This window comes from Colossoma macropomum, unplaced genomic scaffold (genome assembly GCF_904425465.1).
Source record: "Colossoma macropomum unplaced genomic scaffold, Colossoma_macropomum, whole genome shotgun sequence".
Taxonomy (NCBI): Eukaryota; Metazoa; Chordata; class Actinopteri; order Characiformes; family Serrasalmidae; genus Colossoma; species Colossoma macropomum.
In genome coordinates, this window is record NW_023494810.1 from 20216153 (window position 1) to 20239348 (window position 23196).

The window sequence follows — 23196 nt, forward strand, 5'->3', positions numbered from 1 at the left end:
GCCTACAAATTAAATAATCTACAAATAAGGTTACAATCTCAAAATGAGAAATTTTAGATATATTAAGAAGATTTAAGGTATTTTCACTTGCCAGGTTACCATTTTTTTGCAGTGAAATGCACAACTTAACTTATTGTTTGCTAGCTATTTTACCATTAAATGCACCCCAACCAGCCTCATAAAGAAAAATATCATAATAAACTTGTTTTTTTCTTCATTTTTTTGGGAGGGGCCCTTGGCACACTACTGTACCAGGGGCCCAACATTTGGTGCTCTGAAGTGAACTGAAGAAGATTGAAGACAAGCCGTGCTTCTGTATTCTGGATCAGTCGCAAGGGCCTGATGGCCCGCATATGCCCAAATAAAGAATACCGTGTCTGAGCTGCTATTGTCTATGGGAAAATGAATGGCGCTTTTCAAAATCACTGCTGTCACACTAAAATGCCCCACACAAACACTACTGGTTTGTGTGGGGCATTTTAGTGAGGTTCCCAGTCTTATGATGTCAATTCAGTGTCTGGCAGTGTTATCTTGTATGTAGCAATATTCACATTTTGACCCTGTAACAGTCTCATAATGCAATTATTTTGACATTTGGTGAGGTTAATTTTCTCCATAGAGAAAAACAGCTTAGACCCTGAAGTTTTTCTTATGTACCAAACAACAAGTTACATTCTTTCACAAAGATGAGGTGGAACATTTTGTAATAATCGTACTTTGTTACTATATTTGGGATACTCTCAGGGGTGATATACCTGTTGTAAATGCCTACCAGCCTCCTGAATTGGCATGGACAGTTGGAAGACTTAGGTGACTCTGATGTAAGAAAGTAGAATTCACATTATAAATTGGTTAGCACTCATATTAATGCAGGTCAAATGTCCTAACTCATATGGTCTACACCAGCAGTTCCTCTAGTTTAATTTGATGTATAAAATGTTTGCTAGTTTAAAATATACAACTATAGTAAGTATAGTTTCTCTGTACCTTTTTCACCCCTAAGCATAGAATACCTGTTCAAAAATATCATAGCTTCATTAACTACAGTATATTAATGCAGTCTCATCATCTGATATCAGGATATGTTCAGAAAATATTGTGATATTGAATTTTATTAGTATCACCCAACACTACATCCTAATGCTGAAGCCAAAACACAAGTGGGCTCCTTAGCTGTAGCACATTAGTGAAATGGCCCATTGTGTTTATATTACTCACTCGATTCATAAACTCAGACAGATATGCTTTCAGATCCCCTTGTTACAAGTCTCCTAGGTCCTCTGAGAGCTTTTTATTTTTATTTTTTTCATATTGCGCTAGGTCATTGAATCTGTGCGGTGTAGAGGTTCTCTGAGAGTTCAGGACAGTTTGATCCCCCTCTAACAACATTATGTTAAGTTTCAGCCCTCCGACTTTGCTCCAAGCCCCACAAACCTTATCAGCCTTTCTCTATTAGTCACTTTCTTTCATGTTTCAAGTTGCACTCAACCCAAACCTTGCCTTCATGACATTGCTGCTGTGAAGTAATGCCAGATACAGCGTCAGTCACCAAACCATTCAAGAAAAACAGACTGATTAACTTTTATGCTTCTCAAAAGAAGGCAGCAACTTCAACACGGTTTCTTTTTTCAATGCATGAAGGGACAGTGAGCACATCTCTCTCAATGAGGTCCAGCTCCAGCAGGCCTTACCAGGAAACTGTATTCTCTGAGGCTCAGCTGAATCTTTTCCAACTGAAACAACAGAAGTAATCAAAGCAGTCGGCCGTGCATAGGGGTGATGAAGGCCCTAACTGTTTACAGAGCCGGGCTCGTTCCCATACTTAAGTCAATTACAACAATGTCCCAAAACTGCAGTTGCAGGGTTTACAGAGATTTACAAGAGGGGTTAGAATTACTGCGTTCACAGGACAAATAAATGATCACAGCCATGGATAAAGAAAAGTTTGGAGAATCGGTAATTAAACATATACACAAATACTGAGGACAAACTGGGAACTCCCTTTAGGTTTTGTTTTACATTCTAGGGATTGGATCAGTACTCTCCATTAATTAAAACATTTTCATTGTGCACAGAATTAGGTTCAGACTACCAAACATATTCCTTATTGTTTACTCATAATATTACATAGTTACAGACAGCATTTGATGAAATGTCATACAAGATTTATTACATTTTCCAACAGTTGTGATAAAGCTTAATACTGAGCCTACTCCACAGACATAATGAGGAGAAAACAACAAGGAAAACTTAAACTTGCTTAAAAAAACTTAATTACTTGTGTTGTATAGTGCAGTGGTTTGCTGTGTTTCTTCTGGTAAGATTACTGCCATACCAAAATGTGACAGTCATATAGGCAGCCATTCTTCTCTTTGTATACTGAGGTGAACATCCATACTTGGGGTACACCTGCAATAAAAATCAAACAAGCTCTTATAAGAAATAATATGACATACATTTAGTGTTTAAATCTTCTGAAATCTTGCAAAGGGCCTAACAGGCTACTCAACAGGCCCCTGCACGGACATATAAAGGAGCAGTAGCTCTGATAAAAAGAAAGGGACTCCCCTACCCAGCAAACACACAACACTGTCACAATGCTGTCTACTTTTTTACAATGTTGCTACAACATTGTCAAAAGGTGGTGCTGTTTACGTTGTCTGAACAAGGTTGTCACAACATTGTCACAACGTCATTATTAAGTAATGTTGCTGTATGATGTTATGACTACCTATAGGCAAACAAAATTCCATTTAGTTCCATGCACAACATAATGGGACTTATGACAATACTAGGAGGTTGTGACAACGTACTGACAACATTGCCATTACGCTGTCACAATGTTGTCAGATAATAATGTCACAACCTACTGAGGAATTACATTTCAACATTATGGTCACCAAAACAATAGGTTGTCACAACGTTGTCACAACGTAATTGTGTTTGCTAGGTGATCATCACCATTACAATTTATCTTACATCAAATTTTAAAATATAACATGGGAGCCTCACAAAACCCTTCGCCCATGATTATTTTTTTTATTATAACATAATACACTACATTAATGATTGGGCTATGGTTATATTGTACCATAAAAATGGAAAGTAAATCAACATTATGCTGCTATCAGCAAGGTTTGTTGTGGACTTGGCTTAATGTTGGCTTAAGCATAACAACCTTCTGGAGACATTAAATAAGATCTAACAAGATAATATAACCTTGGCTAATGTTGTGAAAGTGGCATTCAAAAACTGCTACTTGGAGTTTGCTGCTTTCATTCAGATATGCACAAACTGTATTGTTCTGTTTTAGAATGATAAAAAGCAAGGCAATGAGCAGCTTAGTTTTTATACTGTAGCTTTTATACTGTGTTTTTAATGGGAAACAAGGGGCAGTTCAGTCAGGGGCACTCTGTCATCCCCTTCAGTCATCCTTGCTAAATCTATGGCTATGTTCACCAGATTGAAATGGCAAAAATCTAATTTTTTGCCCTAATGTGACACAGATCTGATGTTTTCAGAGCTGTGTGAAAAATCTTTTTAAATAAATCCTGAGCAACTTTGACATGTGGTCCTTGATAGGATACATATAACCGATTCGTGACCAAGCAACCTTAATGAGACCCGTCAGATGGGAATTCAAAAGCTAGTTAATATTGTCATCATCCTGTGTTGGCAGCATCGCTGCAGTGGCTTCAAGTTTCTATTGGTAAACGCTGCAGAAGCATTAAGGCAGCTGGCCTTTTTTGCCTTCTCCCATAATCACGAACAGCTGAGAGCTGTTCAGAGTAAATGATCTTGTGCTGTTAGTTTATTCATTTGTTGTTCATGACGCACATGAATCATTCACGTGAAGCTATTGATTAGGATGTACGCATGCAGGATGTTTCAAGGCCATCTAGGCAGAAAAATCTGATCTGAGCAAAAATCTGAACTGTGTAATAAGGCTTGTAATGTGAATATAGCCTATTAGTCACCTTACAGTATGACTAATTGATTGCTTACCAATCTAATCTTTACCTGGCATATCTGTAGCATACAGTCAATTACCACTAAGGATAATTTCCCTTTTGCTTTGAAAAGAACAGAAAAACTGCTGAATCGAAACACCTGTTCAACCGCTTATTAAAGCACCTGCCCATTGGCTTCCATTAAAAATGTGTTTTGAGTCAACAGTTTTTCTCTTCTTTTACTAGTACAGGGAAAGTGTTTAAATTAAGGTCTGTGGTAATTGACTGTGTGTGTACAGATGCAGAAGAAGAGTATCCCTTTAAGCATATCAAATGGTCTCAAATATTAATGGTCTAAACAAAGGATCTAGTATGTAAGACACATTTTCCCACACATAGACTACTGCACACTGACTATAAATCAATGTGGAGAAGCACAATTAGTAATCCACTATGACAGAATAAACCATCTGACAGCTCCCCTGCGAGTAAGAGAGGCTGCATCTTATCACGCAAAAGGGAACAAACTATCTAGAATTGAATAAGCAAAGTATCTCCTCAAAAGGGCCCCAAGGGCGCAACAGAGAACACACACGCAAACACTATTCTGTGGCAATGTGCAGATAGTCCTAGCAGCTGTGGTTATGAAGTCTGTAAATCAGGATGCAAACAGAGACTCTTTATGGAACATCTGCCCTTAAACATGGCCATTATGGCCCAGGACGGTTTTGTTTAACACAGGAAACAGGCGAACAGTCTCTGCTGGGGCTCAGGCCATCTGCACACACTGAACTTAAGCCTTTGTCACGAGTGATTCAGGAAATCCCAAATCTGGTTGCCATTATCCTTGAAGAAATGGAAATCTCTATCATAAAAACTGTTTGTAGAAACTGAGTATGACATGATGTGAGAAAAGACAAACAAATGTCTTTTTCAATGGAAAAGAACTGCAAATTGAAGGGCTGACATAAATACATCTTGGTATAATAGGTCGCATAAGGGGTTATGTAAGCCTTTGTCAACTGCGGTGTCCAGCATTAAAGTGTTACTGATTCTTTGGAGATGAGAGATTGTCATGAAGAGGAAAATGTCAGAGTGTTTTGGAACAAGCTGTTGGGAAACGTGAAACCCTTATTAACCTTTAATGGCCGACTGGGATTCCATGAATGTGCAGCATGCTGCTGCTCTTCATTTATCTTTAAGTTGGAGCCTTTTCCAAAGCTGTAATATTACACGCCTTACGATAGTCCATTAATTTTCCTCTCCAAGTACTAGGTGGATTCCCTTCTTAGGGTTTTGCCTTGGCTTGTCTTATATGTAGCAACCTAGCAAAGGTGCAAGGACTGTGCTAAATGTGCTCGGCTAGTTGAATAGCCCTCTGTGATGTTTAATTTGCATGTCTTTTTTGTGTGCGAACTAGTGTAATTTTAGTGTCTCTGAATTAATCATCATGAGTCCTTTCCTGTAAAGTGGATATTCTATGAATGCTGCAGTTAATGGGTCCAATTTGTCTTTGGGCGTGCGTTGTCACCATGTTTGTAAACAGCCGTGAAGAAGGCTCTTAAGGGATTGAATCGCACTGAGTGTTTCAAATATGCATCAGTTCATACAAGCAGGATTAGGCCAACCTAATAATAATATCAATATCAGAGACTTAAAGGACTTCCTTTTAACTGGCTGGCTTTATCCGTCATTCTACTGTCTGGGAACATTTTCTTAGCATCTCAACTAAGAACTGGTCATGATTCAGCATAAAACTGAAATTATTTTCTAGAACATTTCTGTGGATGTGGGATCAAGTTTTAGCAGTCCACCACATAAATGAAGCATCCTTCATAAGTTGTACTCACTTATCTGACTTTGGGAAAACATCCCGAAAGACCTCCCTGCTGATGTTTGGCCTTGACAGCTGCAGTTCCTGAATACTCTTTAGTAGTTTTCTGTTCTCAGCCTCCAGTTGCATTATTTCCTAGAAGGAGAGACAGATTCATAAATACTGGATACTGTGAAAAAATAGTTCTTATAAAATTGATCACATTATTATCCAAATACAATACTGAGCAAAGATCAGAGAGCACCCTTTCAATCAAGATCCAGTCAGAATGGCCTTTAAATACAAGTTTTCAGTGTTAGAAAAAAAGCAGGAAAACATACAATGATCAGCCATAACATTAAACCACCTCTTTGTTTCTCCACTCATAGTCCATTTTATCAGCTCCCCTTACCATATAGGTGCATGTTGTAGATCTACAGTTACAGACTATTTTTTTGCATACTTTGTTAGCCCCCTTTTACCCTATTCTTCAATGATCAGTACCCCCACAAAGCTGGAATTATTTGGGTGGTGGATCATTCTCAGCACTGCAGTGATGCAGACGTGGTGGTGGCATGTTTGTGTGTGTTGCGCTGGTACGAGTGCACATTAGACTCCAACACTCAGTATAATAACAAATCTATTAGTCTTTACTTTGTCCACCCTTTAACTTTTGTGCGCTTTACTGCCACTTTAAATCCATCTATCCTCCCAATCTTAAAACCAACGAGTTACAGCTGTGTCCTTCTAAAAAAGCTGTTCCTAAAGGGACACTAACATTCACAAAAGCAACTACCCAAACACACCTTAGCTGTCATGCACATTTCTTTCTCATGCGCATCTATGTGCATTTTCATGTGCATTTTTCATGGGTCAATTAAAGAAAGGTTTTTGTTTTTTTATGGTCATGGTTGCAGACACTGCTATAGATACACTGTAACTGCACATATACATACTTATTCATGCATATTTATTTATAATTCTATAATTGTATAGTATATTGTGTTGTACAGCTGTTGACAGTAAATACCTGTGCTTTCCCAAAAGCATAAATACTTTGACTTTGATTTAAAAGAGCTAAAAGAAACAATTCTGAGAAGATTAAATAATTGAATTCACTTGCATAAGGAAACGGGGAAAGGGGAAAAAAGTGAAAGTTTCTAAAACTGGATTTGTTTTTAAAGATAAACTGGGTCTCCTTATTAACATTAGACAACTACAACTTTCACCACCAGATAAACAGCACATCTCTGAGAGATGCTTGCTTGCATCAGATCTGCAAAAATCCACAGGTGTTTCTGTCTATTCTTCCACTGTGAGAAGACAAATCAATGCTATGCGTGTGTAGGATTTGTAGTTGTTAAGACACCATTACTGAGAAAAGGAAATATACACAAAAAAGGAAGCACTAGAACACAAATACTGGACATCTAAGATCCAATTGAGGATCTGTGCAAGTTTGGGGATGTATAACAACATCTGGAGTTGGTGATTTGTTTTTGTTTATAAAGGCATCATGAATGCTGATAAGTACAAAGTTTAATACATCACACAATACCTTCTGGGAAATTATTGGGAAAAAAAAGATTCTGCAGCAAGATAAAGACACCAAGCACACTGCTGAGAAGATCAAGACATACTTATCAAACAAAGAAGCTGCCGGGGATGAACAACCCCCAAGCCCAGACCTCAACATCACTGAATGTGTTTGGGATCTTTTGGATGGTTACATACATAAAATGCAACCAACTTTGAAGATTGAACTTTGGAAGCATCTACAAGATGATTGGAAAATATCACTTCAGATTTGTTTATAAAACTAAGAGAAAATCTCTCAATAAGAATGGAACTGGATATTATATTTAATTGCTTATCTGAATTTTTCTTTTCTTTTATTAGTTTTCTGTTTTTTTTTCCCACTGAAAAATGAATTGTACTTAATGGCTGTATTGACTGCAAATTAAATAAATGATGTTTGCACAGCACTGAACATCACAACATTAGATGATATTTAAGTTTGCATTAAGAATATTAATGAATCCATGCTTTCTCAGTGTTGGTACTCTACCTTAAAAGAATGCCTTGAAAACTTGACATACCTTGTTCTGATTGGACTGTTTTGTTCTGCTTCTTTTAAAAGTACACCAAATCTTATACAATATTGTGGACATGAATCAGACAGAAACACATTTCCAGAAAAGAAACTTACTATTTGTAGCTGCACTATCTGAAGCAGTCAGGAAATTAACTTTTTACTTACTAAACACTAAAGTAACTATAAATGTCACTAATATTAAAAACGACACCAATACGCAGCACTAATTCTCAATGTCTCAATTCTGTATTTTTGTGTGAAATAAACAGATCACCTTTTTGTGCCTATCAATCTCTTTTTTCATCATGTAGTTGTGTAGAGCCATCTGTTTTACAACTGGAGGGATGTGAGACACATTTTTCTGTAAAACAAACCACACAACGTAACTGTCTTACAATATAATTGTCTTCTGGACAGAATACACAGAATGTTTTTAATTATTTGTAGTCCAATACTTTGGCAACAGCTGACAGCACTTCCTGTTGTTTCTGATGGAGATGTCTCTCTAGACGAGCCATCTCTGTCTGACACAGGAGCTTCACATTCTTGTATTCATCCTAAAAAAAGAAAAGAAGGAAAAATGCCAATGGGTCAGAAGCTTCCGAGAGGGGTTTTCAAAACACTGTCTAACAGTGTTTGCCAAAAAAGAAAATCCACTTGATCTGTGGTGCAGATCCCATAAATTATTCAAAACATTCCATAGCAAATGAAAATGTGTGTCGAGAGCATTGTTAATAAAAGGAGGATTTCACTACATCATCAACCATCCCATCCTCTTTCATTACTTACATCTCCAAGAGGCCATGTAGTGAAACGTCTGTTTAATAATATCGAACTCTGACTGTACCTGCAGTACATCCTTGAGCATAACCAGATCTCTCTTCATTTCAGCAATCTGCAGGGCTTTGACTGGATACTCTTTGTCTTTATAGGTCTTCAGGGCGTGAAGCTCTGATTGGGCATTAACCAGATCGGCCTTCACTGCCTTTAATTGTGCTTGAAGACCTAAGTGTTGGGAAGCGTACTTATTTACATTTGACATTATATGTACTGTGCAGACATACTGGTCTTCAGTCAAGTCCTGTAGAACATCCAGCAAGCCCACCTATTTCATTTCAGCTCCCAAAAAAACATCTGAGCCATACGATGGAGTGCTGTAGAAATCTAAGTAACACCTAAAAGTCAAGATTATGACCAGCAATTACAAAAACATGCTTTAATTTGATGTCCATTCCTTCTCCCTTGCAGTCCATTGAAACAATGTGGTCAGAGGTGCAGATTCTAACCATTTAGATGATTCCATATTCGTAGTTGTAAATGGAAGAGGAGATATTTTAAAGTATGAACACGATGGGGCTCCTAAATGGCAAAACCATCTAAGAGTTGGCGATATCATCGAGTGATACTAACCATCACAGGCATCTGTTAGCTGAACTAAGAGAACTGGCAGTTGGCGTTCTCCTCCAAAGCACCCTCCCAGCCTGGTAGCATTGCATAAGGAGACCCAAGGCTGCCTTGTCACCTCCCTTCCTATTGCTCCTCTCCTACCCCAAAAGAACATGGAGGAACTGATGAGAGGAAGGGAGCATGAGGAATGGAGAGAACAAGCAGAAAGTGGGGAAATTGCACAGCTAATCAGTTTTACTGTCATCAAATTTTATGTTGACTACTGATAAACTGAGCTTATTGGAATGTTTGCTTGAAAGTACACCCCTAATGCTCCTGTATCTACTTGCAGCTGCTACACAGAGCCAGCCGATTTACAATCGTGTTTTTTTCTATTCCAGGGTTTTTAATTTTAGTCCATATACAAAATATACAACACAGGGAATATATAAACACAAACAAAACACAAACTTTAAAGTATAGTTGGATTGCTCCATATTTGTCTGTCCTCTCTGGGCATGCATGCAGTGATGTCACTTTAAAATCTAAAAAAAACTTCTTAGGTAGCATACACTAGTGTCTTCTCTGTTTAAAGCCACTTAGGCACGTGTTTGGAGAGGCTTCTCCTGTCTCCTATGGTATTTGGACAGCCGGCATGATTGCGTTACAAAAACAGTTTCTGGGTCACGGAGGAGAGGAGGAAGATTGGTAGGAAAATGCAGTAATTTTCTGGTTTATGAACGCAGTCCTCCATTTTTCTAAAAATAAAAAAAAAAGTAACTACTTGTTAGCACAACATCTGCAATGTTTTTTGCTGATACTGATAAAACAGTAGATTGTCAACATCAGCTGATATCTCGGTTGGGCCCTGGTAAATACATTTGCTCTGCAAAACAAAAGCAATAACTCTCAGCTTCTAAAGCTTGTAACACATTTATCAGAACTAGAATAGATAGAACAAAAACATGGACTTGCTGCAGTTCCTTGAGGACTTGACCAGTCAAATTTATTTATACATAAATTTACACTTAGACTTGCATTAGTGTAATCAAAATAATATATGTTGATTAAAATGAGCAAAGCTTGCATAGTTTTTGTCCTTTAATGTTTAATCTAATATTTGTGCAATTTATTAAAGTGGTTGCAATTAAATGTGACTTTCAACTAACCACAGAGATGATTCTCTCCCTCCTCCACTGCATCCTTCAGCTCAGCTTTGGCCTGCCTATTCTGCCAGTTGCTCCATCGGTTGAAGGCAGTTAATGAATTCTTAAAACAATCACATTTAACTAGTTATAAATGCACAAAGTAATATGTTTAAAATTTATACGATAACCAGGATTTAAACATGGTTGTTTCACAGCATAAATTGATAAACGTAAGTGTACAGCTACCACTTAGACAACGTAACAATCTTATGTTCACTTATGTCACATGCTACCAGCTAACTGTCTCAAGGTTTGCCATGTGTTTATCAGTTATATAAACAGCATTAATTTAAGTAAACACTCTTCTTCTGTACAAATCAACTGATGGCTCACCCCTAACTTCTCGTGCTGGATGAGGAATTCCCTTGCAATCGAGATAGCACGTCTGTCTGTGTCCTCAATGTTTCTGGCCACCTGCTGGTTTGTCTCCTGAAGCACTTCGCAGTGCTTTTCCAGATCTTCAACAGACCTTCTCTGCAGCTTCATCACTATCTAAATGGCAATTTGCACAATCAAAGCCTGTTAAAAATCATGACAATAGAACAAAACACAGACTAATCTCATATGCTAGCTCATGCTTGACCCACCTGCATTTTTTTAACATTATCATTTATCTGAGTTAAATCTTGCTCCCGTTTGTCAGATTTTATCCTTCTAGAGAGTCTAGCAGATGCTGCAGATGAATCCTCAGTGTTTCCTCGAGAACTTTCTGTACAGAGAGCAGAAAGTCAATACTGAAACTAGAAGTGAGAGAAAACATTTTACAGAGCCCATTCCTAAATTTTGTGTAGTTTTATGTACCAAATGAATGTCATAATTTATTTTTTTTAAACAGATTGAAAATGTGCCTTTAAGATGTACATATGTAAATGATCCCCATTCTGATTGGCTGTCTTGTATGGTGTCTCACTGAGTAAGCAAAATATTAAGTATTCAGACTTTAGATTCAGACAAGTATTATGTTATTATCTATATAAACCAAAAACATTAATTTAGATGGTAAAACGCTAAATACATATATAATCATTATTTATAGGGTGCTATCTATTGGACGGTGGCTGTCCCAAACCCTAACCCCTAAATTTTAACTTGTGAAAAAAATTCCTAATTTTTTTATTTTATTTTATTATTTTATTAACTGTATTATTTTTTTCATAAGATCATTTGTATTTCTTTTAAAATGAAATTGAAAGATTTACATCTACACTGTGAAAAATCGCTCATCAGTTCAACCTAAAAAATTACTTAATGTGGTAAAAAGTAAATTAACTAGTCTTATTCAACCTAAATAAATACTTTAAATGAACGATTCTTGTAATTTATGTTATTTCTTCAGTTGAATAAAACTAGTTCAAGTGCATTTTTACAGTAAATCATGAGTTTAATATTTAAATAGAAAAACCTTATTCAAAAAATGCTGTCTAACGTTTTCATGTCTCTACTGAAACACAGAGCTTTAGTCTATAGGAAGAGCCTTATTTTAGCCACACCCCTGCTGTGTGTTTTAGTCATGCTTTTTAGATTGGCTAAAATGGTCACAACCATAACAAGTGGTAAAGTTTCTGTAGTATTATGATTATGTTTTTTTTAGTGAGAATGGAATGTTTAATATTTAATTATAATCAAGTAAACATAAATAAGGGTCATTCAAAGCAAAAGGATTTTAATCTAAAGTCTAAACCAGTTTAAAGTCCAAAATGTGTTTTCAACTCTTACTTTGAACCGATTCGATAGAATGATCCATATAGACTGTATGGACTGGGGAGTGAATGGTACGTTTAAAAACTTGATAAAGCAATAATGACATACTACATCAAACATCTTCTATTTAAAAAAAACGTGAGTAAAGTTCAGTTGTCCATCATATGGGCTCTTTAAAAAGCAAGCCTCTCTGCCCATATGAAAACACAATACTGTATATTAATATATTGATAGTATATACCAAAATGTAAATATGTCAAAACATATTACATTTTGTATGAGTGGTCATTTAATTATGAGACCCCACCAGATTTTTCAGGCTGGGTCTGTTTTATTGCATTAGGAGATCCATTAGTTTCCCTGTCACTTGCTGTGTTTGGCCCATGTGATGCTTTGGCCCCTTTATGATCAGGATGCAATGAGCTCCAGTGTACTGGCTTTGGTTCAGTTGTTTTTGAGCCATTAGTTCGGTTGCTCCGCTCCCACTTGCTGTAATCCTTGAAAGAAGAAGAAAAAGGTTTTTTTTTGTTTTTTTAATCACAACAAGAGCATTTATACGATAATATGAATGCAGTTGTACAAACCCTATTCCAAAAAAATGTTGGGACAGTAGGTAAAATGCAAACAAAAACAGAAAGCAGTGATTTGTAAACTGTCTTTTACAGGTATTTAATGGAAAACAGCACAAAGAAGTGATATTTAATATTTTACCTCACAACTTTATTGATTTTTGTAAACATAAACTAATTCGAGGTCCGCCACTCTGTGAAAAACTGCATAAGTGAATAGTTGAACAGTTTAAGAACAACATTTCTTAACACATACTTGCATGGAATTCAGGGATTAAAAGATTCAGATAATCCAGAGAAATCTCTGCATGTAAAGAGCAAGGCTGAAAATCAATATTGATTGCCACTGAACTTAGATCACTCAGACAGCCGACATGCTTCTGTAATGAATGTAACCACAAGGGTTTGGGAATAATTTAGAAAAACTTGTCAGTAAACACAGTTCATCGCTGTATCTACAAATGCAAGATTCTAGACTATTAGCAACATCCAAAACCGCTGCCAACTTTTCTGGGCTAAAGCTCATATGATATGGACTCGCGAAATGGAAATGTGTGCAGAACGAGTCTACCTTTCAGATTGTTTTTGGAAATAATTGATGTTTTGTTCTCTGGCCAAAGAGAAAAAGGACTATCCTACGGCGCCCCGCTGGTGACATACTGTATAAATAAAATTAATGCGTGGCCATGCCTTGTTAACTCGTGGGATTGAGATCCTAATGCGTGGCCACAACTTAGTAAGGCGTGGGAACGAGATCGCGGCTTACTAAGTTGTGGCCATGCATTAGGATCTCGTTCCCACGCCTTACTACGTGGTGGCCATGCATTTGGATCTCTTTCTCACGCCTTACTAAGTTGTGGCCACGCAGTATTTTTATTTATACAGGATGTCACCAGCGGGGCTCCGTACCATCCCGATTGTTACCAACGAAAATTTCAAAAGCCAACATCTTGTCATGGTAGGGGGGTCTGTTAGTGACAATGACAGGGTAACTTATCTGTGAAGGTATTAAAGATTTGTAAAGATTCAACTTTGATCTAAGAGGTTTTCTAAATCCCAAACAGATCATGGCAAGTCCTCCTTTCATCAAAGCCTGGTGCCTGTATAGGCTATTTAATGGGACAATGCCAGAACACAGGAATATTGAGGCTCATAGAGCCTTCAGGTAACAAATTATTCATGTCCTCAGTGCTTCAGGAGGGGAATTTAAGGACGTAACCTTGTGCTTTACCACTGCTTCGCCTTCTAACATTCACAACTTACCCTAGCTACATACTTATAGCATGACATAGAGTCCCACAGAATGTGAAAAGCACGTATTTTTAAATGTAAGCTATATTTGGAAGGGGGAAAAGATTTTAGATGTTTGGATGACAAGAGAACACAACCTCGCCAGCGCACACTTTTGAGGAAGGTGCACAGCCAATTTTCAGCGGGCTGTGCTGTCGGCTGCTTGGTTTAAAAGTGTTTAAAAGGCAAAAGAACCAGAGAGAGATGGAAACTCACCACGTTCCTAAAATCCTCTCTCAGTGCACAAAAGAAGTGTTTTGGAAGTCTGCTCATAGTCTTCTGTCCCTACTGACAGGTGCTTCCGAGTCATCAGTATTCAAAATTCAAAAGAGTTCAAAATGATTATTGTCGTTCATAACGCTTTCCTTTTAAAAAATCACGACATTACATTGGTGTTTTCAGAGAAAACTGTACATTTGGCACGAAAACTATTTTCGCTGTTCTGAATGAGTGAAGACACGCATTCCACGCGTTCCATTTGTCATGGCAACCACACGCGCTGGAAAACCAACGATGAAACTCTAGCGCCATCTAGTGTACGTTACCTGTAATTCAGAAAACTACAGCCACAGTAACCCATATGCCACTTCCTTTTGTCTTGAGCTTGCCTGAGCACAAATGTTTCAAATTCACCCAAACTTTATTTTGTTCAAAGTAACTATTTAAAAACATAAAAATACAAAATTTAATTGTGAACAAAAGTATGGACGTTGCTGGTAGGCTAATCAAAACATTTCCCATGGGTCATATTATATATTATACAAAATGTCTTCACTTTTGACCAGGGTTGTCCAGTCTTATCAAAGGGCCTTTGAGGCTACAGGTTTTGATTCCAACAAAAGGCAGCACACTTGAAAAGTGGTTGAAGGCTGAGACCAACAATTTAAACAAATAAATCTGGTGCTAATGCTTGGTTGGAATGAATCCCAAAGCCGAATTGTATTTTACCACCATTTTAAAGTTTTATCCCCATTTTGCCTGAAAGTTTTATTAATAAACCATTTTATAATGAACCACCATGTTACATTGTACTAAGTAAAATAGTAAGTTACAGAGACAGCTCTTACTTAACAGGCGATGTGCAAAAACACAGAAAACATAAGACTGCATTCAAAAATATAGCATTAAATACTAAACTGCCTGACATTATATTAATTTCAAAGATCATATGAAAAAGCTTTGATTAAAACAAATAGGCTGTACATGCCTCTAGGAAAGTGCTTCTGCTGTGTAGATAAATAGCTGTAAGGTACATTGAATACAAATCTATAAAACTGCTCACAGCACCCAAAATGGAGTGAAAAGTACAGTATATATTAAACTGAAGCATATTTTTAAAAAAATCAACGGTGCAGAACTGTCAGCATAAAATGAGTCCTCAGTTGGTCACATTTGTGACTTTGATTGAAGTTGGTGGGTGAACAGTTGCCTTAAAGCTATTGCATTAAAATACATTAAGCAAAATTGAAGAAGATATTACTGAAATATGCAGTTCTGTATAATATTCTATGTGATAACAAATACAAACTGCTTTTTCTAGTCACAGTAGGCTGGAGCAGCTGCAGGTTTGATGGAACCTGTCATTACTACAGTTGTTGCAGATTTATTTGATTGGGATGACCGTCATGCCATGTTGTTGTTGATGTCCATGCGGCTAACCAGCTCAGTGACAAGCTTCTGTAGAGTCTCTGAGCGCATCTTGCTCACCTCCAGCACAGCTTCATGATTGACCTTTTCGAAGTCCTGGTAGCTCTTCACCACTTTGTTAGTAATGAGTGAGAGGCCGAAGACACGCATACCGCAGTGACTAGCCACCACGACTTCAGGTGCTGTGCTCATGCCTAAGCGACAGGGATGGAAAGCATGGACACATCAGGTTGATTTCTGACTCATGCAGTGGGGGAAGAAGCATACAAACCCTTTCCTTGAGAGAGAATAGAAATAGTTCTTTCTCCCCTACTATAATGTTACATTTGAGTCATTTGAGGTTTTAACTAATTTATAAATAAATAAACTGATTCTTTAGGACTTCTCTCAGTTGAGAAATTAAAAACGTTAATGTACGTCTCATGGACCTACATTTGCAGTGTATGCCTCAGGCTAGTGTATTATATAGAGTTACTGTTCATCAGTGTTAATGGGTTATGTATTTTGTTGTTATTTATCCCTGTTCAATGTCACATCAATACAATGTACTTAAGAAATACTCTCCCACAGAGGCAATGAAATCCCTAGTACTGCACTGCTACTACTACTACTGTTACTAATTTTTCTACTAAATGCAGTGGAAGCAAAAGTAATGGTTAAAAGATGTGAGATGTAAAGAATGCTTACCTACTGCATCCACGCCCAGTTTGTGCAGAAGTCGGGCTTCCGCTATGGTCTCAAAGTTGGGTCCTCCGACCATACAGTACACGCCCTCCTGGACATACTGGGACACGCCCATGCTCTTACAGATGTCAAATGCCAGTTTTCGTAGGTCTTTATCGTAAACTCCAGACATAGGGGGAAAGCGAGGTCCAAACCTGGGAGATAATGGGTGTAAAAGACTATGTTACATATTTATGGATATTTGGAACAAAATACCTGGTAACACTTATTTGGATGGCCACTGTAGATGCTTTGTAGATGCTCACCCTGTAAATATCTATTAAATTTAGCTTAAAATTGGCATAACCCTAAAACTAACACTTAAACCTAACCTTAACCTTAATCCAAAACCAAAACCGTCACTCTAAACCTAACACTGTTCATAATCATTTGAGTTAAACCAGATAGTTTGTTAACGATTTGAGCATTTGTAGACCATCAGAATAAAGTAAGACCAAATACTTCAACCAAATATGCTAAGTCTGCTAACAAGGAAGGATTGGCATTATGTGTACAGGATCATGCTAATTAGTTGCCACCAGCTTTCATACATTATCAGCCAGGTTAGCATTTTTGAGTGAAATATTCCTTTAAGGTCAGGTAAAAAAAAAAAAAGAAAGAAAAAAAACAATAAGTTGACTCACTTTTCATCATTGGGGCCATTCAGTGGGTTCAGTCCAGCAAGTCCAGGGAAGTTAATGTGATCTCTGATGATCATAATGTCACCACAGTTGTAGCTGTCTGCTAAGGAGCCTGCAGCATTTGTTACAATCAGGGTATCCACACCTAAAAGCTTGAATACCCTCAGTGGGAAAGTGACCTGTGATAGAGATGCAGAGCACAGTCTCAACTCTCATTCTTCATTCATTCAGTGGTGGACAAAATATGCAAGTATACATGAGTGAAGGTAGAGATATCCTTAATAAACTAATACTTGGGTAAAAGTTGATGTACTCTATTTCTACATGAGTTAAAAGTACAAAAGCACCTGCTTAAGCATTAAGGATAAAAGTTAGTGAATTATAGAGGTGTACTCTCAGGGCCTTCTAGGTCTTCAGGGAAGGCCTAATAGTATGGAAAATATTTATGTCTGTAGTTTTTAGTTTATTTGTATTTAATAGAATCATCATGTTTGCCTCTGCAAGCATTGTAGTAGTGACCCCTGGGCACCGATGACAGCCGCGAGAGGCAGCAGGAAGGCAATGCCTAATCTCACGTGCCGACGACAGCCGCGAGAAATAGTGGGAGGAGAACGACAGCCGTGAGAGATGGTGGGAGGAGGATGAGGCTCAGGAGGTGGGGTTTGGGCACTGCCTTCCTGCTGCCTTTCGTGGCTGTCATCAGTGCCCGGGTGTCTGGCGCCTGGCATGCACACACACACACATCTTCTAAGCCGCTTATCCTTCTGGGTCGCGGGGGGCGGGGGGGCTGGAAGCCATCCCAGCAGTCATTGGGTGGAAGGCAGGATACACCCTGGACAGGTCACCAGTCCAGCCTGGCATGCACTCTTATTTAAATGTTAGGTATTGGTTGGAAAGAAAAGGATTTAAATTTTGAAGTGTCCAACAGAAACTTGTCCAATCAGGATTTTTTTTTTTTTATGTGCGTAGATACAGCTAAGCGAGGCATCCATGATTAACTACCAACATACACTGACATGCTAAAAGTAGGATAGCAGTATATAAATTGATTATGAAGTGGCGTAACCTCAAGGGAATGCCCACACCTGTATAAGTTGTGAGGTGTTATCTTGTGAGTAAGGTACACTGGCCAGCGTGCTTATGGCTAGGCAAGCTGAATTATCAAAGTTCAAATGATCCACAGTGTCATGTGTGTACCGGGAACACGCCAGAGAAGGCATTACCACCCACAGTGGACAGCACAGCGGCTACCCACGGGTGCTTCATGATGGCGTCTGGCTAGAATTGTCCATGCGAACATACAAGCAACTGACAGAAATCATATCCACATTCAGTGCAGGAGGCCCCACATGCATATTCTGCAGGTCAGTGCAGCGTTCTTTAGCTTCCGTGCGATATAGCAACACCATGACACTGTACACAGCGCCTCACCTGGGCTCTTGAGGTTGCTAACTGGACCGCAGAGAACTGGCAACATGTGGCATGGTCTGATGAGTCACGATATCAATTATTTGAGGCTGATGGTAGAGTTTGTGTGTGGCGCAGACCCCATGAAGCCATGGACCCCAGTTGTCAACAAGGCACTGTGCAGGTTGGTGGTGGTTCCATACTGGTATGAGGTGTGTTCTCATGGCATTGGTTGGGTCCACTGGCCCACCTAAACACGTCATCGACTGGTGACCACTTAATTTCACTGCTTGCTGAACATTCGCAGCCCTTCATGGACTTCATGTACCCCCACAATGATGGGGTATTCCAGCAGGATAATGCACTATGCCAAGTTGTTTGCCGGGCTAGATGGGGTCTTACATGATAGTAGATCCTGTCTCATGACTTTTGGCACATCAGTGTAATTCGAAAGTGTTACAATTCCAAACAGAAGACCTAGATCTAATAGTCATGGTTTGCCACTGGGTATTTTACTGTAAAATGTAGCAAAGTGAAAGGAAAAACTTAACATGTTTTATAATGTATAGATACTTAAAAATAAATTACATGTTCTTTGTTGTCCACCACTGAGAAATGGCAGATTAACAAGAGAACAATATGTGGTAACATTTTACTGTAGGTCAATTACATAATTCTTTCAACTGACATAAACCTACATAAAACATTCAGAAAGGCTTATTCCAGTAGTTGTCATAAACGCTTTTTTTGTCAACATTGATGTCAAGTTGCCATAACACCTATGCCAAGTGACATAGGTTTTGCTGACATTAGATGTTGTCTTAAGACTTTCTGGGATGAAATGACACAGCATAGTATGACAGCCTACTTTTTATTGACTATTTATTCAGTTAAGTCAATTTCATAGTTCATCTCCTGCTTTAAAATTGTATTAATTTCACATGCAATTCTCAAAATGCTATACTGGACATTTTAATCCTGACCAATCCTCTCTGAGCTAAGTCCCAAAAGATGACACAAAATGGCCTGAAACTTCCTTACATTAACCCTCAGTGGTCCAGGAACTCGGCCACAAAGTGTCAAAGCATGTTTTCAGAAGTGCTTACCTTTGTTTTTGTAACCAGCCTCACTTATCAAGTTGCATAACATAATCACCATCATGTCTTTGACATACTAAAAATACACAAAGTTAATTGTCATAACATGCAATGTCATTTGAACTTGTTATGACAACACCTAATGTCAGCAAAAGCCTATGTCACTTGACATTGTTGGCTGACAGTGAAGCTAACAGAAGCAGCCTTTATGACAATTGCTGCCTTTTAGAACAAGCAGAAGTCATGAAATGCTTAAATTAATGTCATGTAGCCTTATGTACATGTAACCTGACCTACAGTAAAGTGTTAACCAATAAGTAAAAGTATTTAAATCTAATTGAATCACACAGATGGATGTAATCCCACTAGAGTGCTCACATGAACATGAATGGAGTGCTGTACTAGTCTAAGAGTTATGTAAAGCGGACAATTGTAGCATTGAACGGTGAAATGAGTGCCGGCATCTGGCATGTGATTCAGCTCAATGTGATCACGAGAAGGAATGCATGCACAGACCCAAAGATGGCTTTTGATGAAAGAAAGCAGATGCTCCAGTCTTAAGACATCTCCTGACCAGGTCACAGCTAACACAAGCAGCAGGACATGGTGACAGATACTATGCTTATAGAATAAAGAACAGCAATTTTCTAAAATTAGTACATAATCACATAACTGAAATGAAAACAAAGTCATTCACAGTGTTCTGATGTGACAGAACATTGTAAAGAAACTTACCAACTCACGTTTCTTTACAGTGGTGGTGATTGGAATCTATGGTTGTGATGTCTACAACTCCAATATAGCCATTTGCTATCCAAAATGACCAGTGAGCCTACATATGTCGTCTGGGTTTTATCAATAATGTTGATAAATCCAAAATAAGTCTTCTTTGGCCACTATTTGCCTTACACTGCTCTGCATGTACCTCTTAACTATGCGTGTATTTTAAAAATACGTTTCTTGTAGCAAACCTATCATAAATCAAAGTCTCAGACATTAGGCAATGTATTTGCCACTTTAGTGTGAAGGAGCTTTTAGAGGCATTAAATGCTTCAGACATCACCATCACTATGAACAATTGTGATTCAGCAAGTTTCTCTAGAATGGAGCATTTCACTTCCACTCTGAATGACTTTATTCACATCCTAAATATTGAATAATGCCTCAGAAACCATGGTTTTGAGTTGAAAGAAACTGTTTCAGGATATCCAGGCATGTCTGAAAGGACTGACCTTACATAGTGAGTGTCCCTCATACATGTGGAATCGGCCCTGCATACACACACAGGTTTTCCCTCTGAGTTCACCAAACACCAGTTTCCCAGCATGGCCCTGCACTGTTTACACACACACACACACACACACACACACTATTACCAGTACTATGATTTATATATCAACATACGTATATATAGTATACCCAGATGGAAAAAAAATTCTTTTAAAATATCAAGTATCAAGTTGATTTCTGCAATGTGTGAAAAAAAAATGTATTGTTAAATATAATTTAAAATGCATTAATTTGCATTTGTTATTCTAACAAAAGGTACAGATGTAACTAAATGATACTGATGTCTGTGTACTAATGCAGTAAGACAGCGCTCAAACAAAATATATTTCAAATAAACAGGAGGTCACATCAATCATCAAACTGCATTTTCACATTGTGTCAATACCTACAACACTTGCTTTTACTATGTTAAAGGTTCATTTGCTAATATTTAATATTAAGATACTGAAAAAACAGATTCATTTCAAGAGATATTCTAAACTATAAGGTGCATTAGGTAAGTATTTTGTATTTTCATACATTTTCAAATGTATTTGATAAATACATTTATACACACTTATTTTTATATGGTACATTTCTAGATGTAATTTTCCACAAGCAAATTACATCATCATTGTTTGAAGGTCCAAAAGATCCTAGTTATGCAACTATGAATCAGATATCATACTATGTAGAGTGTTGTGCACTACTAATACTACCAATATTATTGCATTCTTAACATTCAAAACTATACTCTATCATCTGACCACAGTTTGAGCATCCAGCCTTACCTGTGCTCTGGGGAAATCCTGGTATATCAGAGTATTTGAAGGAGTCTTGGCACTGGAGGGCATCGGCCAGCATGCCCAGGCCTGAACCACAAATGATGGCCACTTTAGGTCTGTGTTGTGTCTGGGACAGCAGCCAATCAGCTGTCCTCTGGTAGTCTTCGTGACTGGGATAAGGCATGAGAAATAGCTCTGTTAAACTTGTAGGTTCACTCAGTTGTTCCCTTTTATGGATTCTGAAGGTCTGTGTAACTTGGTACATTGATTGCTTAACAGTAACAGCCTATGATATTATCAGCTATGAGCAATGACCTTTCATGTCATGTTAGAATTTTAAGAAATGTTCTTAACTTCTACAATATTTTGAAACACCGCATTTTTTCAATGCCAGCCAACTAAAAACTAAAAAAAGGTATAAGATCATATGATTATCAGTGGTAGTACATTACAGCTACTCTTGTAAAAAATAAGATGTCAACAAGGGTACTTTGGAGCAATGCCATAAAAGAAGATCTTTGGGTTCCCTAAAGTAGTGGCTCTGGTCCTCAGGGACCCCCAGATGGTCTACATTTTTGCTCCATAACTATGTTTTGGGAGTTGGGATGGAGCAAAACACATCCCATTGGGTGTACATGAAGATTAGTTTAAGAATTACTGCCTTTAAGAACTTTTCAATGGATGGTTCTTTATAAATGAAATGTGATGGAACGTTTTTAAAGTTTTAGGAACCTCTAAATGTAAAGATTCTATACCAACTAAACACATTTAAGCCAACAACCAGTTAGGAACCTTCTGTAGTGTAATTCTGCATACTGTATTTACCCCCTATAGAACACCTTACTAAAAGTGGCATTGTAAGAATTTTTGTCCTGTAATTGACTATTATCTCTCAATCTACAGCTGACAGTAAAAGCTAAAACTATGAATCTCTACAATGCTTCAACCAAACAACATTCAAAAAGTTTGTCTATGAACTCTCAAATCTTATCCCTGACTTCAAGTCAGCTTAAATGTCATAAAACTGTATCGTTACATTTTACACATTAACATCGTCAAAGCACATTCACATTCGAGTCCTTTAGGCAAAGAAAGCCTAAATCTTACCTGATTTGATCTTTACTGTGCATTTTTCTTGTCTGTGTGAAAGTTACAGACAAGCAGCCTGAAGATAAACAGTCCTTGAGGAGAGGAGCATGTGAATGAGAGAGCAGGGTTTTCAGACCATTTAAGTACATCCAATACTGGCCCTTCCTAACCAACACAAACGTCCTGATTGGTTACAACTCAATGTTGTCACCAGCAAGGCCAAATTAAATGCCTTTTCCTTGAGAGGTGTGTCGTTATTTTAATAACAAGGAGGCAAATTCGATCTTAAATCGGATTAGGCGAACAGTGAGTTTTTGACCACACACACTGAAAATTTGGACGAACTGTGAACTGGTTTTACTCAAGTCAGCACATTTTGGGCACGTGTTAGGCTTGCCCTTAAGCTAGTTATTTGAATGTAAATCAGCTAAACATAAAAGCTCAAAGAATGAATGAGATCTTTCATAAACGAGGACTGCTTGCCCAGTGCAAACAAAGAAAACATTATAGGTCTTTTCAACCAAAT

General features: G+C 37.9%; 2 protein-coding genes across 2 annotated transcripts; both read right to left on the bottom strand.

The window, feature by feature from the left end:
- Positions 1–2233: 2233 nt before the first annotated feature.
- On the bottom strand, positions 2234–14521 carry cunh20orf96 (chromosome unknown C20orf96 homolog). The gene is made up of 10 exons (XM_036560060.1): positions 14229–14521; positions 12461–12650; positions 11040–11161; positions 10786–10944; positions 10414–10513; positions 8706–8863; positions 8314–8415; positions 8133–8219; positions 5801–5919; positions 2234–2409 (listed from the first exon to the last, which is right to left on the bottom strand). The coding sequence occupies exons 1-10, from the start codon at positions 14283–14285 to the stop codon at positions 2349–2351; spliced, it is 1155 nt and encodes a 384-aa protein (XP_036415953.1). The 5' UTR covers positions 14286–14521; the 3' UTR covers positions 2234–2348.
- Positions 14522–15297: 776 nt separating this feature from the next.
- Positions 15298–22823, bottom strand: pnp4a (purine nucleoside phosphorylase 4a). The gene is made up of 6 exons (XM_036560061.1): positions 22689–22823; positions 21588–21751; positions 20760–20863; positions 17027–17202; positions 16347–16537; positions 15298–15853 (listed from the first exon to the last, which is right to left on the bottom strand). The coding sequence occupies exons 1-6, from the start codon at positions 22817–22819 to the stop codon at positions 15636–15638; spliced, it is 984 nt and encodes a 327-aa protein (XP_036415954.1). The 5' UTR covers positions 22820–22823; the 3' UTR covers positions 15298–15635.
- Positions 22824–23196: the final 373 nt, after the last annotated feature.

What these genes read in the sequence shown, in the direction of transcription:
- cunh20orf96 (XM_036560060.1), bottom strand. Translation starts at nt 14,285, where the DNA reads ATGAGCAGACTTCCAAAACACTTCTTTTGTGCACTGAGAGAGGATTTT. An exon ending in GACCCAGCCTGAAAAATCTG is followed by an intron (nt 11,162 to 12,460) that starts GTGGGGTCTCAT and finishes CTCTCTGTACAG; the next exon opens with AAAGTTCTCGAGGAAACACT. An exon ending in GTTTTCCCAAAGTCAGATAA is followed by an intron (nt 2,410 to 5,800) that starts GTGAGTACAACT and finishes TTTTTATTGCAG; the next exon opens with GTGTACCCCAAGTATGGATG.
- pnp4a (XM_036560061.1), bottom strand. Translation starts at nt 22,819, where the DNA reads ATGTACTTAAATGGTCTGAAAACCCTGCTCTCTCATTCACATGCTCCT. An exon ending in CACAGTAAAGATCAAATCAG is followed by an intron (nt 21,752 to 22,688) that starts GTAAGATTTAGG and finishes GCCTTATCCCAG; the next exon opens with TCACGAAGACTACCAGAGGA. An exon ending in ACTGGGCGTGGATGCAGTAG is followed by an intron (nt 15,854 to 16,346) that starts GTAAGCATTCTT and finishes CCTGTCGCTTAG; the next exon opens with GCATGAGCACAGCACCTGAA.